The 18,709-nt window shown below is 46.3% G+C and overlaps 2 protein-coding genes across 8 annotated transcripts in view; one reads left to right on the forward strand and one right to left on the reverse strand.

Moving 5' to 3' along the window:
• Positions 1-2,337, forward strand: part of LOC134933461 (cationic amino acid transporter 2-like) — a 170,239-nt gene extending 167,902 nt beyond the window's left edge. For 5 of the 6 annotated variants that reach the window (XM_063928686.1, XM_063928685.1, XM_063928687.1 and 2 more), the window contains 3 exons: positions 449-615; positions 1,890-1,998; positions 2,130-2,337. In XM_063928686.1, the coding sequence (XP_063784756.1) occupies positions 449-615; positions 1,890-1,998; positions 2,130-2,272 (419 nt within the window). In that variant the 3' untranslated portion in view covers positions 2,273-2,337. The remainder of the gene's footprint in view (positions 1-448; positions 616-1,889; positions 1,999-2,129) is intronic. The other variant, XR_010179710.1, reaches the window with a different exon arrangement.
• Positions 2,338-6,763: 4,426 nt separating this feature from the next.
• Positions 6,764-14,585, reverse strand: LOC134933463 (zona pellucida sperm-binding protein 4-like). 2 transcript variants are annotated; one of them, XM_063928691.1, is made up of 12 exons: positions 14,395-14,585; positions 12,371-12,492; positions 10,491-10,584; positions 9,853-10,008; positions 9,125-9,312; positions 8,586-8,683; positions 8,366-8,493; positions 7,722-7,911; positions 7,485-7,635; positions 7,327-7,405; positions 7,033-7,134; positions 6,764-6,933 (listed from the first exon to the last, which is right to left on the reverse strand). In XM_063928691.1, the coding sequence occupies exons 1-12, from the start codon at positions 14,567-14,569 to the stop codon at positions 6,797-6,799; spliced, it is 1,620 nt and encodes a 539-aa protein (XP_063784761.1). In that variant the 5' UTR covers positions 14,570-14,585; the 3' UTR covers positions 6,764-6,796. The 2 variants fall into 2 exon arrangements, with proteins under 2 accessions (XP_063784761.1, XP_063784760.1); XM_063928690.1 differs by having other exon boundaries at positions 9,853-10,011.
• Between the last annotated feature and the right edge of the window lie 4,124 nt (positions 14,586-18,709).

An 18,709-nucleotide genomic window follows, 5' to 3' on the forward strand; every position in this document is an offset into this window, starting at 1 on the left:
GCACAGACAGCTGGGTAGATGCTGATGGGGGGACTATAAGGCAGTGATGGATGGCAGTGAGGGAGATAGTGGATGGAGGTGATGGTAACACAGGCTGGTGAGGTCAGTACACTGCTATCGTCTAGTATTGAGTAGATGTTGTTAGTTAGCAGTTCAGGTGTGGAGCACATTGGACAAACTTCACGATAATCTTGAAGCATCTAAAGGGATCACCATTACATTCAGAATGGGATAGCCATTAAAATCTACTACACAATAATACTATGAGACTGTTAGGGATGGGTTACCTGTCCACACTGTCATGTGGTTACCACCATAAGCACCAGATGTGGACTCCAATATTATTACACTAATCCTGTTTTCTTAAACTTAACCTCGATACAAAATAAAATGATGGTTAAAATATTAAGACAAAACCATAACTACAGACAAACTTCTCTACTTCCAGCCGTCCTGGTCTGCATAGCGAGCGTGGTGTCTACAGCAGGATCACGGTATGTGTTATCCGGCTCATTTTGGTGTGTTACTCCGCTTGTCCTTTCTCTCTTTGGAATAGCGGCGATCACCATCTTCATCTGGAGACAGCCACAAAATCAGAGTAAAGCCGCATTCATGGTGAGTGCTAATGACTGTGCACACATCCTCGATGCCAGGGGTGGCCGAACCGGGCCTCAAGAGCTACCAGCAGTTCATGTTTTCCAGACCACCTGTGGATCTGTAGAATGTGTCAGGAATGAATGCACCAGGCAGGTGGTCTGGAAAACGGGAGAACGTGAGCTGTTGGTAGATCTCAAGGACCGGTTTGGCCAGCACCGATCTACGCTGTGCTCTTATCATTAGTTATACAAGAGCGATTTCACTGGACAGATATTGTATCCAAATTATATTGTGAACCCAGACTTACACGCAGTTACTGGCATAACTATTGTGGGTGCAGGTGGCCAGCGTACCTGCACCCACTTGTCATGGGAATCCATGCCTGCCAAATAGCATGGTATGATCAGATGACACCTTATTGACTACACAGAAGGACAGTATCCAAACTACTTATATTACTTAATATTCAGCAAACTCCAAAAACTGAAATCCTGGTATTCGTTCTTGAGCTCCTGCACGTTCTTATAGGGAGGAGCAATGGGTCACAAAGAGGGATCCGATCCGATTATTCCGTATGTCCTGCAAGTGAAGTGGTGCCTTGGGCTGGTTTTCAGTATGGCAGAGGGAATCCCATGCACATTTTCTGTTATACTTTCAAGCAGCCTCAGACTGTTTCGCCCTGGGGCAGGTTGAGGATTTGCAGGCTATTTTATAAAATAAATAAATAAAACTTACATGACCGTTCTAAAATGATTCTGTATTTGCACTTTGATCTAAAAAACATGCGGCAGCAGGGTTTAATTAAACGTATCAGAATATCCGCAATCTCCGCCAACAATGAGCTGTTGCAGAATTCAAGTCCATTTTGCAGAGAGGAAATTGGCGTGCTCGGCCAGAAACACTTCTGAACTCGCTTCCTCTCATCCCTATTACCCATTTTCCACTTGTCCATAAACAAAGTGCATTTACTCCATAACCCTACCCCACATCCACTCTTTTCCTATTGCTTGTGCAAACAGCAAATCCAAACATTATCATTGCTCTGCAGATTGGTGGTTTTGCATGTCATTAATTACCGATTTACTTCTTGTGCACGGGCACTCCCAATTTTGATCCGTGAACCAGACACCAGAAGGCTTGAAATGTATATTTGTGGAAGTGAACATATCCTTTAATGCACAAATCTTGATAACACTATAATTGATGTATTGTACGAGATATTAATTCAGACTTGTTTTTGCATAAATACGACCATTTGCCATTATAAAATATATATTTTTTTTTCTTTGTAGGTCCCATGTCTGCCATTTCTACCAGTCCTTAGCATCCTAGTTAATATTTACCTGATGGCTCAGTTGAGTCTGGACACATGGCTCCGTTATGCCATCTGGATGGTACTTGGTAAGTTCTCTGATGCAAACATTCATTAATTTGGCACAACAACTTATTCTGAACACTAGAATCCTCATAATGTCATTCATAGGTCTTCTAGACTATGAGTAACAAAGTGCGTCCTGTTTTCTCACTCGCAGGCTTCATTATATATTTTGGCTACGGCATCCGCCACAGTGCAGAGAGGTTGAACAAGCAGATTACGGTGAGCCAGGAACTGGGAGCCACTGCTGAGGATATGGGATCCAAATCACAGTTCTTTGATATTCAACTTGGTCAATAAATTACTATAAAAACCTCGCTGACCAAACACTTTCTTATAAATAAAATAATTTTATCTGTAACTTACTCCGGTGTGCAAGCAATGCTTACAAAGGTCACATGTCAACGGCTACTAAGAAGAGTTTCACAGACCATAGTTTTGCGGAATGCGTTGTTCTAGGTATTGAAGCACATACTGTAGCTTTTCTGTTCAAGAGAAGCCATTGCCATGGGCCCCATTACAACATTTTGAAGGTGCCCCCAATGCTTTTAGGGGACACCTGTCTCCACATAATTGTCATTAATGTGGTACACCAGTACATTTTTTTGTATTTCAATTTTCACCTTATTTGCAATGGTGACATTTCAAATGCACATTTATTGGCAAGCTGCTCAGATTGTGATGTCACTCAGGTGCTAAAAGGGAGGGGTAATTCTGTGTACGAAAAAAACATTTTGTTATCCCTAATGCACACTGAGTGAAAAATAATACTACATAATAATCAGGTAATACAGAGATCTTAGTTGCGTATATCTGCAGATATAGGGTTAAGCCCCTAGGCCGATCGGCAAGGCATCTCTGTCACTGGGGATCCTTAATACTAGGTATGGGTCCATTTTCCCTATCACTTTGTATATATTTTTTGTATTATTTTAATCACACTTCACTTACACAGCACTTATGTGCTTCTTATTAACCCTTATTAATTTTCACCTGTGTGCTGACCTGGGGTAGCTGACCTGTGCAGACATGAGGTCCTGCACCCCGGACCCATACCTACTATTAGGGACCCCCAGTGACGAAGACGCCTTGCCGATCGGCCTAGGGGCTTAACCCTATATCTGCAGATATACGCAACTAAGATCTCCGTATTACCTGATTATGTAGTATTATTTTTCACTCAGTGTGCATTAGGGATAACAAAATTATTTTTTTCCTGACAAAAAACTCCTATCTTCCGAATGCAGGAAATACCACTTTTTTGGAGATCTTCTTAATATCAGCACCATAGGGCAAATGTATTAAGCTTGGAGAAGAGATAAAGCAGCAATAAACAACTGATAAGTGGAAGGTGATAACGCACCAGCCAATCAGCTCCTGTCATTTTTCAGACCCGTAATGACTGGCTGGTGCATTATCATCTTCCACCCATAATACATCAGCTCCTGTGTTCCTTTCCGGAGTCCAATCCCCTACACATAAGCTGTAAATTGAGACGCTCACTCTTTGGCTGCATACACACCTGGGCGACATGTCTGCTGCCAGAGTGGCCAATTAGGTAAGCAGATACATTTACCAATCTGCCACTCGTTATGTCTGTGCAGATGTCACAACTGCGTGGGCATTTGGAGTTGCCCATCCAGCTGTGATGTCAGTCCCTGCAGCCAGGGTATGGACAGGCAGTGGGCCGCTCACACATAGCTAGGCCTACGTTGGCTGTGCGGCAGGGCTGCTGCGATATGTCTGAACAACGTTGTTCAAGCATATCTGATGTACACACCTAATAATCATACCCTCCAACATGATCTGCCCCACTAGGTACAAAATGCTCTGTTTCTGGACTTCCCTCAATTTATTATTGCCATCACCTGTTAAGAAACAGCTTTCTTATCATTTAACTAGTTCAACACAGGTGATGGAAATCATAAATTAAGAGGAAAGTCCAGGGACAAAGCATTTTGTACCTAGTGGGATGGGTCATGTTGGAGGGTCTGTGCAATCAGCTCACAACATATCATTCATCAACTGGACAAATGATATATTGACAAGTGTGTAGCCAACCTTTGCCAGTGCCAGGCTCACTGATCAGCACAGCTGTGCCTATGGGTGTGAAATCTGAGCACAGGCGATGGACCATCACTGTTGGGCATGAAAGAGGCAAAGACACAAACCTCCACTTATGAGTCCCTGTTCCCAGGCAAGACTCCCCTGCATAGCAGCTAATTCCAGGAGCATGGTAGATAATTTAATGATCAGGATCCCATAGCAACACCAACCCCTATAGCAGGGGTTCTCAAACTCAGTCCTCAGGACCCCACACAGTGCATGTTTTGCAGGTGCACAGATGTATTAATTACTCACTGACACATTTTAAAAGGTCCACAGGTGGAGCTAATTATTTCACTTGCGATTCTGTGAGGAGACCTGCAAAACATGCACTGTGTGGGTTCCTGAGGACCGAGTTTAAGAACCTGTGCCCTATAGCATAGGTCTGCAAACTTGGTCCTCATTACCCCTACACAGTGCACATTTTGCAGGTAACCCAGCAGGTGCACAGGTGTATTAATTACTCACTGACACATTTTAAAAGGTCCACAGGTGGAGCTAATTATTTCAATTATGGTTCTGTGAGGAGACCTGCAAAACATGCACTGTGTGGTGTAATGAGGACTGAGTTTGCAGACCTATGTCCTATAGCTACACCCATGGTTAAACAAGTATAGTTACAAACACTGAATGAACATTGCATCTTTAATGCTACAAAGGTTAGAGACTCTAAAAATCTGCTGCCAGTGTAATGTGTAAGGAACCTATTCCCCATCTTACTGCCCAACAGGGCTTTATGCAAATCAGTCATAACACAAACTTGTACCCATTCATAGTGTACTATAAAAGGAAGGGTAGTAACTTGAAAAACCCGTATAAAAAAAATGATGTTTGTTGGAATATTTGTGTACTACTGGTGGTGTGGCAGCATCTGTGTACCCATCAGATACCTTGATCTACAAATAGCCCAAATGCTTAACCAGTGGAGGTAAAGCAGTACAGCCATACTCTGCAACACTCGCTGGTCATGCTTCCTGGAGCAGGGGTGTCATACAGCTCCTCATCTGTCCAGCGGAGTGAGGGAGAAGGAAAGGGGAAAAAAAAAAAAAGGGGGGGGGGGGAGAGAGTCCGATTTGTTCGTCCTGTCTCCAAGCTTTGATACATATGCCCCTATATCTGGTAGCATATGCAAGCTGTATTGGCAATTTCACAGGGACTCTTCAGTGCTCCGTGAAAGACATCCATCTCCATCTGTGGCACTCTAACAGTGACAAAGTGGCATCACATGTACATTAATAGGTTTCTGTGGCTATACTGGAATGAAGCCTCCCTGCAGGAATCAATATGGACTACATGTGGAACCACTCTCCGATAATAGAATCATATTTGAAAGCATAAGAACATAGGCCTCAGGATACAGAGCATTTTTTTAAATTTCACTTATAAGTTAAACTAATTCAGAAGACAGATCAAGTTTCTAAGGCACTACATGTGCAAAAAGCCCCTTGAGATGCAGGAAGCAGTGGCCCTTCAGCAGCAGACAGTCTACTAAACTAGACGATCACAGCTTTATCCCATTTATCAACTCACCACCATAAACCTCTTTGAAAACTGTTGAGACTGGCAATTTAAGGGATCAGTATGTTACTCCACCGCACGGGAGCCCAGTACTAACATCGCCATCTGAAAGATCATAACAGACAGGGGGCAAGTAAGGGATGTTCTACTGTCCCCGCCCACCTAACCCTCTCTATCCGCAGCCTAACCTACCCCCCCGCCCCCCCCCCCCCCCCGGGGGTGCCTAACCCAACTCCTCCCACCCGCCCAAACCTAACCCTCCCCCCCCCACTCAGCCTAATTCCAGCATGACCGCATCCCCAACTTATCTAGTGTTCAGCAGCTAGCAACACAATCCTGTGACAGCCTCCTCTATACCCGGCAATGGAGACCAGAGAGTCTGGAGAGGCTTTGCTGGATCCCCTCCAGCTCCAATAACTATGCACAGACATCAGCCAGGCAGACCCCCAGCCCATTACCCTTCACTGGCAGCACAGACATCCTAAAAGGAGGGGGACATCTGCTGTTTTCCAGAATGGCTAGATTTGAGGATTACTGGCTGTACCCATGTGTGCATCACCAGCCTGAGCTACAGTGTAGATCTGCACCAGATGCAGATGTTATGGCTGCAAAGGCTTCAGACTCTCTCTGCCTGGCCAATAACCGTGTTGGAAGTGGGAGTACAGATTCAGAGATTCTACAGTACATACAGTAGCAGCCCATGATGAAATGACAATGCTCATTTAACAATACTGTTTCTCCGTGCCGTAGTTGGCTTCTTACCTAAACGCAAGGCTAGAGAAGTAGTTATTGCGGCAAAGGTGACTCTGCTAAATGCACACTTCTGATTCTTAGAGTTATTTACAGTAATAAGCAGTAATCCTTTAAAAACGTGATGCAGCTATGAGATGCGAGTCAGAGGGCACAGTACAGTCACAGAATAAAATATACTGCCTGGTATACTCTGTTGAGTGGAGCTTTGCCTGGCAGCCATACAAAACTCTACCCCATTAACCTTCTGCAAAGTTATACTTTAGGTTTTGTAAAAAAATGAAATGCTGTGCTAAAAGCCCTGAGCCAGCCAATACAACACATATAACCCCTCATATAGCAAAGACCTAAATCAGACTCTGGTAATGACTCATTGAGCTACCCAGTTTTCTGCTCTATTAGAATTAGACACAGACATTAGCGCTTTAAAAAGACAGTTTATTCAACAGCTCACATTGTGCTTTTTGCAGCTAGATTCTTATGGTGAAACCATACAGCCAAAATAATTCCAGTCACACATGCCACTGCACCAGCTGCAGCTACTGCTCCGACAAGGTCCATTGTAGAATATTCAGACTGAAGATGGCCTAAACACAAGAATTGAGACAAGAAATAATTATGTTGTGCCTAGATTACACCTCAATGTAATATGCATGCTCGGTGTGTAACAATAAGGTATGTTTTACCTTCCAGTTTAAGACCTTTGTCAATAGGAATAAATTTGATTGGTCCATTTGAAGTCACCATGTTCTTTAGAGGTTCCAGATCATGACGTTTATGCATTCTCCCTGAGAAGATAGAGCAATTAGGGTTTTCTCCCCCCTCAGCATAAAAAAGTTCCCCCCAACCACAAACTTGTGCTCATGCATCCAGTAGTAATACTAGTGTAGTAGTCCATTCTTGGAATCCTAGAAACAGTTGCAATTGTACTGTTAAAAGGCATGTATAGATTCCTCCAGGAATAGAGATGTAATACTCACGTTTCCTTGGATTACAGGAAACCATGCAGTTCTCTGTGGCAGATGGGACACAAATGGAAACACTACAGTGAAAGTAGACCTGTGGGAAGGTTATATTTTAATACATTTACTGGTTACATCTACACAGGAGAGCTTTACATTTGCACATTTCAGTTTACCAGTCCATTGAGAGGAATTTTGGTGGTCGAGTCTACAAATGTGAAGGTGCTGATGATAAAGCGTTTGTAGTGCGTTGGGAAGAGAACACTTGCTGTAGGGCCTTGAACAGGAACCAGCTGAGTAACGTAGTTGTCACCATTGAAAGGACAACTGAAAAACAAAAAACAGTAAGGACAACATTTAAGTCACAAGCTAAAGGAGTAGTTGTAGCAGTGTCTGTGCTGCTGGCTTGCTACCTATTCAACAAGATGGGCCACTGGGGGCTGCGAGTGGAATCCACAGAGTTGGTGGCCCAACAGTCATTTAAGATCAGTTGGAGGCTTGGGTCAGTTCTGTGCAGAAGGTGGACCTCCAAGTAGACTGGATCTCTAAGCACTCTAACCACAGGGTAGTCCCCTTCAGAATAATACGACGTATAATCCATATCTGCAAGGCAAGAAGGATAAAACCTTAGGTTATATATGTGGTTCCCCAGATACCGTCCAAACTTTAGTTGGCCAACAATTTAGTAGCAGTTCATAGTGTTCTTTGGTGTGGCACTGAAGCTTTCAGTGCCAGATTAACAAGACAGCACCTAAACAAAATACTTATAATTTTATTATTAGGGGGTCCCACAAACCTGCATCCAACCTTGAACGCCTTCTAAGCAGCGGAGAGGACCAGTTTCCTATAGCAACCAGTCACCTACCTAACTTTTATAGAACATTTAAAAAAGCAGTAGCTATAAGCCGATTGGTTGATATGGGAAGCTTCCCTGCTCTATAGAAGAGTTTCTAAATATCCTCCTTTGTCTCAAAAGAACTCATGAATAGGTAAAACGAAAGTTGGACAGTGTGTGAAGACTTAGAGTCCAATAGACTGACTTGATAGTTATAATCACCTTGGGCTATTGTCATTTCCAGAGATAGTGGTCCAGATGTTGTAACAGGAAGTGGTGGCGGCAGTGTTGATACATGAACCTGTATAGGTACAACACCAGATTGGGAAAAGCTGCAGCGAACAGTCACCCTGGAGAGCACAAATAAAAGGATATACCTATATTTAGCACAGGAATACCAACTTACTGCTTGTGCATGGATCGCAAGGTATATTTTGCTTACCTCATAGTACTGTCTCGTGTTATGGAGTAACCATTCCATGAGACGGTGCTCCTTACAGCTTCAATAGTATTCTCATAGACCATTGCACCATCTGCCCCCTGTGTAGAATCATTTTAACAGTTTACTCTGCTGCAATACACACAGTACATGGCAACATTCAAGTTGCTACAATGTGTCCAACAGCATTCTGGGGGAGATGTATCAAGACTCAGAAAATGGAGAAGTTGCCCAAAGCAGCTTCTAATGGTAATTTATGTAGCACAGTCTTTGAAATTACAGCTAGAAGATCAGTTGCCTCATTCAACTGTTCCCACTATCTCTCCAAGGGGCAGATGTACTAGTCTTGGAGAGTGATACAGTATCAGTCAGCTCTTAGCTGTCCGTTTTCAAACACAGCTGAAAGGGAACAGATTGGCTGGTACTCTCAATCTCCAAGGCTTGATACGTCTAGTCCTATTGTGCATAGGCAAGTGTCGAGTAGAGACAGATCTGTCCTTGGTATGCAATGCAGAACACTCTGGCCTACGGTTTTTACCTACCTGACTTCCACCTCCACAAGATAAGGGGAACCGGAATACCACAAAGGAGTTACTCTTAGTAACCAGCAGCCCTTGGCAAGAAGAGTCCAAGCCAACCACACTGACAGAGTCCAGGATTAGTGATGGGACAGTCAGATCTTTAGACACCGCAACCACCATGTAGTTGTCACTTGTGCACTGTGTAGTCACTGTGGGGAACAAAGGGCTGCTTATGAACATGGGCATAAGGCTCAAATTGCAACCAATTAACCCAGGACCAAGTCACGAGTCACATAGAATCCTTTAGGCGCTTTATTATGCGGACAATATACTTCTGATTCTAGAGACCATTAGGCTTTAGCCTTCTCTATCCCATGGTCTATGACAGCCATGAGAAGATAACCTGGGAGGGTTACAGCCACAAGGTTGAGAATTATAATTTAGATTTATAGGCCCTACACACTGGCCGATAATCCTCAAAGATATGAACGATCTCGTTCATTATTGAACGAGATAACGTTCATATCTTTGAGTGTGGAGTCACCAGCGATGAACGATGCGTGGCCCCGGCTTGTTCATCACTGGTGCCCATTCGGCTGTGCATGCAGCCCCCCCCCCCCCCCCGCCGCGTTGCCCGTATCCGCTGTCGGGCAGCTTGGCGGCAGATCTTTAAATGTGTAGGGCCCTTTAGCCATGCTTTTACACAGTTATGCCAACAACTTTAGATATGGCATGCAAACAGTACTTACATTTGTTACCATAGTAACAGGGCATTGTAGAATCAGTTGCGGAATAACAGCATCCCACTTCCTCGCAGAGGTCTCCTGATACAGGCCCATTTGCACAGGATAGCCGGTCTGCTTGCACAACAGCAAAACATACACTTGGGCTGGGAGCATCCATGGCTACTGTATGGACAAGAAGAAACATTAGTCTGCTTTTCTCAGCCTTGGAAGTAGAACCAAGGTTTAGGTATTGCTTACTGTCCTTGTATAACCTTTAATGAGCTTGTTACAGCACAGTTTTACACAAGATTGAGATATTTCTGTGGGTGGTCCAATAGTTTGATACTACAACCTCACCAGGAACAAGTGTCTCAGCTTCCTCTTTGACCCTAGAGAACTACATTCTCAGGAAATTCATCCCACAAAATGGCTGCCTCCATGGTAGCCAACAGGAAAGAATCATAATAAAGATTGCTGCCAATTGCAGTGTGTAATATATTGCTATTCCATTGTGGTTCATTCTGTGCTGTTCAGTGTGTATCTCCATAGTAAATCTTTATAATCAACGTTTAATACAATATAAAAGGAATAATCTACCATTCTAAGGAAAAGCCAAATGGGCAACACAACGTTAATCGTACAACTCATGAAGGGCAAGTTACCAGGCATAACCGGACACTTCTTTTCCACTTTGTATTGTTTCATAGTTTTGTTTACGATCTCTTCCAGAAGCAGAGTCATCACGTAGTCTCCATCCTGTCAATACAAAAGGTATAATACAGCCTCTCTGCATACAACACAAGTGCTCAGTTATTTAGTAATGGAGTTACTCAGTGAAGGGAGCGTAGCTTGTAGCAGAGAAGCCCATTGTCTTTGTCCCATTAATCCAGAACACATGGGTCCCCCCCAAAAAAAAAAGAAAAAAAAGAAGAGGGATTGCATATACAGTTTCAGAGTTAGGGAACCAAGCCGCAGATTTTAGGAGGCCACATGTCTTCTCAAGCATTAGGTTGTAGACATATTTCCAGTCATATTTGGTTTAGGGCTTTCAAAATAGGTTTGATGTTTATTTGGTCATGATGGTTCTGGAAATCTGAAGGAACCAAGGGGTGAAGTTTATCACCAAGCATTGATAAATATTGTCCCTTCCCTCCACCGCGTACCTGAACAAATGTACATAAGGACCAGTTATCGGGCACATGGGCTCTTGCATGTCCTACACTGACTCATAAGACATAGGGCGGAATGTACTAGATGGAAAATGCGTTAAAACTCCCATTTACCACATTTTCTGGATATACAAACTGTTGGGGAACACCAGCTTTTGCTGGCATGACCCCAAAGAAACCTATGGGCTTCCCTCCGCAGCACTGGCGTGAGGGATCCCATCAAATCCCTTGCAGCATGCCCCGTCACTCTGCGCATAAATCTGGAAGTCCAGGGCTCGACAGACCGCAAAGGACAGCTATTATCGGAAGAGCCGTCTTTTCCCTTACTAATCACATATGCAATTAGCATCGCTGTGATAGCAGCCATACCCATTAGTATATCCCGCCCACAGTATGACTAGCCAGTAACACGGGTTTGGCCTTCACAAATACACTTTTGACAATGGAAGTTAACATAGTTCTACCTCGGACGCACGCGTGTTGTAAATTGGAATAAAAGTAATGAGAATTCAGATTAAGGTGCCTGGGGATACAGATAACTTTGGCTTCTAGTCATTCATTACAAGCTCAAGACTATCCCAGTAGTTTTACAGTATGCTTTTAATAGGAATATACGCATGCTAGAGAATTGAATGGCACCGAAGGGGTATCATCTGGCCCTCTGTTTAGAGAGCATTTGCCACACACACAAAAAAAAAAAAAAAAATATGTTTATAGTAGTGGAACTCGTGGATCTTCAGTTGATCAAACTGGATTCAGAGTCTCTGCAGGATATGTACTAAGCCTTGGGGAGAGAGAGAGTACCAATCAGATACTTATTTTTCAGTTTCCCTCTCCAAAGCTTAGTACATCTACCCCTAAATGCCCCCACACGGCAAGATATAGCAGTCAATCCCATGCAGCGTTATGCACAGGAATGCCGGCATAGCAAGTGGTCAGGCGCCAGATCACCCGCGAGTAGGTACTACCCGATGGAGCATCCAGAGGCCAACCTATGCGTCACCAGTCTACATCTGTGCACATCCCTGGCCAAGAACGGACAGTTTATGGCCGACACCAAAGAATCACCATAGCCATACAGGGACATAGAAACCCTATGGGGTAAAGAGGGCAAAGCCTACATATAAATTGAGTGAAGAAAGCATGGTTGCTCGCTCACATGCACCAGGGAACATTAGGACTACACATCCAAATCACTAGTGTAGTGGAAACTAGGAGTGTGCAAGCTCACCGATGTGACATTAGCCATACACTGTAGCAGGAGTCAGTGGGAGACAGACAGGCCAGCTCTTCAGCCACTTGTCAGGTTCAAAGTCCCTACAGATGTTAACATCAGTTCATCTCATTACTCATGAACGTCAATGAGTCCTTACCTCTTCTGTTACATAGCACCCATCATAAGCAGCACTAATGACCCCAGAGTCACCAAGTCTCTGTCCTACCCAGAAGCCACACGCAGAGTTATTGTCGAGGCTGTGAGGCTCGCCTTGGAAGTCTAAAGGGAAAAAAATAGATATGGATGTTTACCACAGCAGGCTCAGAGGAGTTTTCCTATTTAATGGAAACATTCTGGTGTTCAGTAGAGAACATTTATAGTTGTGATAATGTGAAGAACCTGTTACAGGCAGAAGTAGCCACCGACAGACTTCCCAACATGAACATTCGTTGCTGAATACGTTTGCAACTCACAAGCAGAACATTACTAAGTGTTCTTTGAACAGAACAGCAACAGGCTTGAGTTAGGTGGAAGTGGTCTTCCTATAGTACCAAGGGTTTGCTCTTAGAGTTCAGTCATCACCATACAGGACAGATTATACAAGAGGGTTGCATTGGCAAGCCAGCCCTGATGGAGTCAAGGTAGATTTGTTACACAGCACCATCATAATCTGATCATTCATATGGACCCCTCTGTCACTGGATTTTACAATCCAGGTTCCCCACTAAAAGAAAGAAATGGGGTTGCTTTGTTAGCAGTCCGGTAACCCATCTTGTTTTTTGTAACCATGGGAGATACAGGGCCGGTTCCGGGGCTTCTGGCGCCCCAGGCGGCATTAGGAGGCGTGGCTTCATACAGGGGGCATGGTCATTTATGCCCCCTGTACAGACTGAAATGGTGTGGTGCGCGATGACGTCATCGCGCACCGCACAGTAAAGTACCTCTACACGAAGGGAAACTAGACACGCACGCATCTAGTTTCCCTTCCCAGGGGCAGCGGGGGGCACACAGCAGCAGCAGATCTTGCCCTGGTGCAGCACCCTCCAGATGGCACCCTGCGGAAGGCGGCACCCCCGGGCAAAAGTCCTGCTTGCCCGTGGCAAGATCCGCTACTGGGGAGGTATGCCAAACACCCATATGAACCCTGTAATGGGACTGGGTAGTACTAAACACAAAATATGTTTCCAAACCAGCCCTATACAAGTTATAGGAGGGAACACCTGAACAGTTGAATTCAGGGGTTGTCAGTTTGCAATATAAAGAACTGACCTCACAGAGCAAAGCTAGAGTACAATAATGCATTGCTTATACTAGGAGATATTTGTTTCCAGTTATTTATATAGCACACACATTCCACAGCGCTTTACAGAGAATATTTTGGCCATACACATCAGTCCCTGCCCCAGTGGAGCTTACAATCTATAGTCCCTATCTCATATACAAGCAACCACATTCACGCTAGGGTTAATTATCTTGGGATCCAATTAACCTACCAGCATATTTTTGGATTGTGGGAGGAAACCAGAGAACCCGGAGGAAACCCACGCAAGTACGGGGAGAATATACAAACCATACTTGCCTACCTGACCCTCTCCTTGAGGGAGAAAATGCTCTGTTCCTGGTAATGTATGATTGCCATCACCTGTGGTGAGCTAGTTAATTGATAAGAAAGGTGTTTCACCACAGGTGATGGCAATCATACATTACCAGGAAAGTCCAGGAACAGAGCATTTTCTCCCTCATGGAGAGGGTCAGGTAGGCAAGTATGATACAAACTCCACACAGTTAGGGCCATGGTGGGAATTGAACCCATGACCTCAGTGCTGTGAGGCAGTAATGCTAACTGTATGGCCCATATTCAACAACACAATCCACTCTTGAATCCCTCTTACTATTGCAGTTCCCAGGGCTGAAGCAACAGAGATAGACCAAAACATCCAGTAACTTGTACATCAATAGATTCCACCAAGTTACCGCATTAGAACAAAGCATTTTGCCAGGTAAAATATTTTATTAGATTAATCCACACAGTTAGCTAAGTCAAATTATGTGCATTATTTCTATCATAATATAAGTATTAAAAAGATTAAAGTAATAACATATTATAGTTGATATTTATTTCGGTAGCTGAAGACACAGGTTAAACTACTACTAAGGTACACCACTCTACCCTGTACTTACCAAGCACAGATATGGAAAAAGCAACACCTTTCACTGACAAAGGAAAGGACAGCTCCATGTTACCAATATTACAGTGGAGATGTGAGGAACTGTCCCATAGATGCTGCGTATCACACTGTAACACACAACTCCAGACCAGTATCATAAACCCACATCCTGATCTGAGAGAACCCATCTTGTCTGAAGACCCCTAGCAGCAGGCAAGTCATTTATTGCTTGTGGTAGGAGCCATGATTGGACAGCTGATAATGTGAGCACATGTGCCTTCATTTAACTCATTAATCACCACTATCCTGACAGTATTAGTATTGTGTGAAGCCAGTGCTATCAATTGTGAATGTCAAAAGTCTCTTAAAGTACCATGCCACAACATGTCATGTTTTAAGGATTTCCTTAACAATAGATGCACAAAATAGCTTCCCTAGGGCATGCATGATGCTCTTATTTGCTCTGGAATTAGCAAAATACCCAAACTACTCAAACTCGGTCCTCAGGACCCCACACAGTGCATGTTTTGCAGTTCTCCTCACAGAATCGCAAATTAAATAATTAGCTCCACCTGTGGACCTTTCTTTAAATGTGTCAGTGGGTAATTAATACACCTGTGCACCTGCTGGGTTACCTGCAAAACATGCACTGTATGGGGTCCTGAGGACCGAGTTTGAGAACCTGTGCCCTAGAACACAGGTTCTCAACTACAGTCCTCAAGCATCCCCAACAGGTCATACTTCCAGGATTTCTATCTGTGGAAACAGGTAAAATAGTTGCACTACACTACAGTATATTAAGTTTTTCATTATTTCATTGACAGACCCATCAGCTCAGCAGGAACATTAGTTATCAGACCCTTCAATGCACCAGTAACAGTAGCGGATCTTGCCACGGGCAAGCAGGACTTTTGCCCGGGGCGCCACCTTCCGGAGGGCGCTGGCGCCATCCGGAGGGCGCCGCACCATGGCAAGATCCGCCACTGCTGTGCCCTCTGCTGCCCGCTGTGTCCCCCGGCTGTGCCTCCTGTGAAGGGAACTAGACGCGTAGCGTCTAGTTTCCCTTCGTGGAGAGGACCTTTGCTGAGCGGTGCGCGATGACGTCATCGCGCACCGCACAGCAAAGGTCCTCTCCACGAAGGGAACTACACGCTACGCGTCTAGTTTCCCTTTGTGGAGAGGACCTTTTGCTGTGCGGTGCGCGATGACGTCATCGCACACCGCTTAGCATTTAAGCGGCGCTACTACTGTACAGGGGGCGTAATTGACCACGCCCCCTGTATTAAGCCACGCCCCCATTTCCTGCCCGGGGTGCAGAGCGGGCTTGAACCGGCCCTGACCAATAATATAAGTTACACAACTTTTCAAACCACTGATGAGCCACAGGATATATTGATATCAAGAGAGAAAAGCTGGGGAAAAAAACATGTTAATCAATCTGAATGTTTGCAGATTTATTCACTAGTAATTTCCCATGAATTCACTAGTGGCTAGTATAGCATATCCTGAAGTTCTGACCCGTTAACAGCATTTGCTAAACAATTATAAAATACTAGGTGATTCATCGCGCCCTACGGGCGCTCTTCACACCGTCGTGAGGGGCTATGCCCCCTTAACCCTTGCACGCTCTTGTGGCGTGCAACAGTTGTATTATATGGAGTATTACCTCTAATCATAATTGTGTGAGTGGTTAAATATTGCACGGACAAAGGGTGTGCGATGGTTAAGGGGTCGTAGCCCCTTGCAACGTCATGAACAGCGCACGCAGGGCCTGATGAATCACCTAGTAGGTGCTGTGGTTGGGGGAGACGCGGATGGGGGAGGGGGGCCGGGGGTGCTGTGGGTGGTGGAGGGGTGGTTGCGGGGGTGGTGCGGGTGGGGGAGGGGCTGGTGCGGTGGTGGGAGAGGGGTGGGTGCCGCGGGTGGGGGTCCGGAGCCACTGCGGGTGGGGGAGGGGCGGGTGCAGGGGTGCTGCGGGTGGAGGAGGGGGTCCGGAGCCACCGCTGGTGGTAGAGGGGGGGTGTACGGGTGCCGTGGATGGGGCCCGGAGGTACTGCGAGTGGGGGAGAGGCGGGTAATGCTTCTCCGGCTTCTCCTCCTGGAAGCAGCTAGGCTGCTGTCCTCCCTTTGGCAGTGGCTCTCTGGGAGACTCGCACAGCAGCCAATCACTATTGTTAGCGCCGGTGTAAGAAGAAGATGCACTCAATAAACTACAGCTCCCAGCAGCCCATAGTGCCTGAATGCTTTGACACTAAGGGTTGCCAGGAGCTGTAGTTTATTTAGTGCGTATACTTCCCTGTAATGCAGTGCGTTGGGACACTGGTGCTAACAATAGTGACTGGCTGGCAGAACTGACTGACTCGCTGAATCAATGTAAAAGGTGAGAGTGCTGTGCAGTGTACGTGTACGACATTACCCTCCACGATATCACCCACTCTATCCGTTACATTAGCCATCTCGGGGCTTCCAGGCCGGCCAGGTGCTGTGTTGTGGAGTCAGGGCCTCTGGGGATCTGGGCGCGGCTGTGGCGGGGAGGCACCTCTGTGACATCACACGCAGAGGAGGCTCCAGGGCTCAGAGAGTATGCGGCGCAGGGAGGGCTATGCCGGTGGCCGCAGCAGCTTTTGTTCTACGTGCGCCGTGGCTAGGGAGTGGGGATTGTTGATGCCGGAGGGGGCAGGCGGACTGGCAGCAGGACATAGGGGGTCATTCCGACCTGATCGTAGCTGTGCTAAATTTAGCACAGCTACGATCACTTACACTGACATACGGGGGAACGCCCAGCACAGGGCTAGTCCGCCCCGCATGTCAGGTCCCCCCCCATCCCGCACAAGTACAAAAGCATCGCGCAGCGGCGATGCTTTTGTACTTGAAGAGTAACTCCCAGCCAGCGCAGCTCCTGCGGCTGGCCGGGAGTTACTCGTCACTGCCTGGGTCACAGCGGCTGCGTGTGATGTCACACAGCCGCTGCGGGCCGCTCACCTCACGGTCCGGCCACGTCTACGTTGGCCGGACCGCGGCCACAAAACGGCAGGCAAACGCCGTCGTGCTGCCCCCTTCCGCCCGGCGACCGCCTCTGCCTGTCAATTAGGCAGAGGTGATCGCTAGGCAACGACAGCCGTCGGCTGTCAGCCATTTTTTTTATGGTCTGTATCGATTTTTGGCTCTCCAAACTTCCATTGAAAGTATAGGAAAAGGGGCGCGCCCTTTTTCGAATTTGTAGCGATGTTTATGTGTAAATTGTTGGAGGGTATGTTACTGCAGATGCAGTGGGCCTATTTTGGGGCGTGGAGCTGTTGCTGTAGCTCCATCAGCCCCACTGAGAGGGCTGTAACACACTACCCGGTTTACACCGGATGGCAAAAAGCCAGACAAACTTTGTCTGGCTTTTTGCCATCCGGCAGAGTCTTTCACACACAATGGCTTTGAGCCGTGTGTAATGCATCAGACACGGCTTGAAAAAAAACCGTTGTGTGTGAAAGCTCTAATTCACACACACGGTTCTCTGCCTTCAAAGACGGCACGGCCCCGCCCCGGCAGCCGGACCTTCCAGTGGATATTTCCGGCTGCAACCAGGCAGCCGAGCCGGGGCCGTGCTGTGTGAAAGGACCCTACCCCTTACACTGTTAATTACAATACCGGCATGGTTATTTTTCCCGCCCGGCAAAAGCCGGCAAGTGTGTTACAGCCCTTAGTCCTGCTCTGGGAATACACAGCAACCAAAGGACAGAGCCTCCCATTGGATGTAACCTGTGTGGGAGGGCGTTCCTCGCCCAATCAGCTGTGGACTGGGTGTGATAGACCTGCTGCTAACCCAATGAGAGCTCCTAGCCACGCCTAGCGTTAGCCACACAGTCACAGAGTGACAGATCTGGGCAATTATATTGGAGATTAATTAATTAATAATTATTATTATTATAACAGGCATGTAGTGCACAAGTCATACTTACCTACTTTGCTGCCCCCTCCTCTGGGAGGAGGCAGCGTTGTAGGTGCATGGGGGCATGGCCAGCAGCAGGATGGGCGTTTTGGGGGTGTGGCCAATAGGGTAGTGGACAGTCCTTGGGGCATGGCATCATGATCGCGTCACTGTGGCTCCAGCGCGAATCGTGTCATCGGACCCCCTCGGACCGCCCACTTGTTTTCTGCTGCAGGCGGCCGAGGAGGGTCGTGGAGGGGCAGCACGGAAAGCGGGAGGCTTGCCCACCTTTCCGGGGGGCCGGGAGGGCCACCCGATTTTCGTGAGCCTCCCGGCCATTCCTGGAGGGTAGGCAAGTATGGCACAAGTGGTTACTGTAAGACATATACTGACAGAGCAACAGCACCTG

This window comes from Pseudophryne corroboree, chromosome 6, assembly GCF_028390025.1.
Source record: "Pseudophryne corroboree isolate aPseCor3 chromosome 6, aPseCor3.hap2, whole genome shotgun sequence".
Taxonomy (NCBI): Eukaryota; Metazoa; Chordata; class Amphibia; order Anura; family Myobatrachidae; genus Pseudophryne; species Pseudophryne corroboree.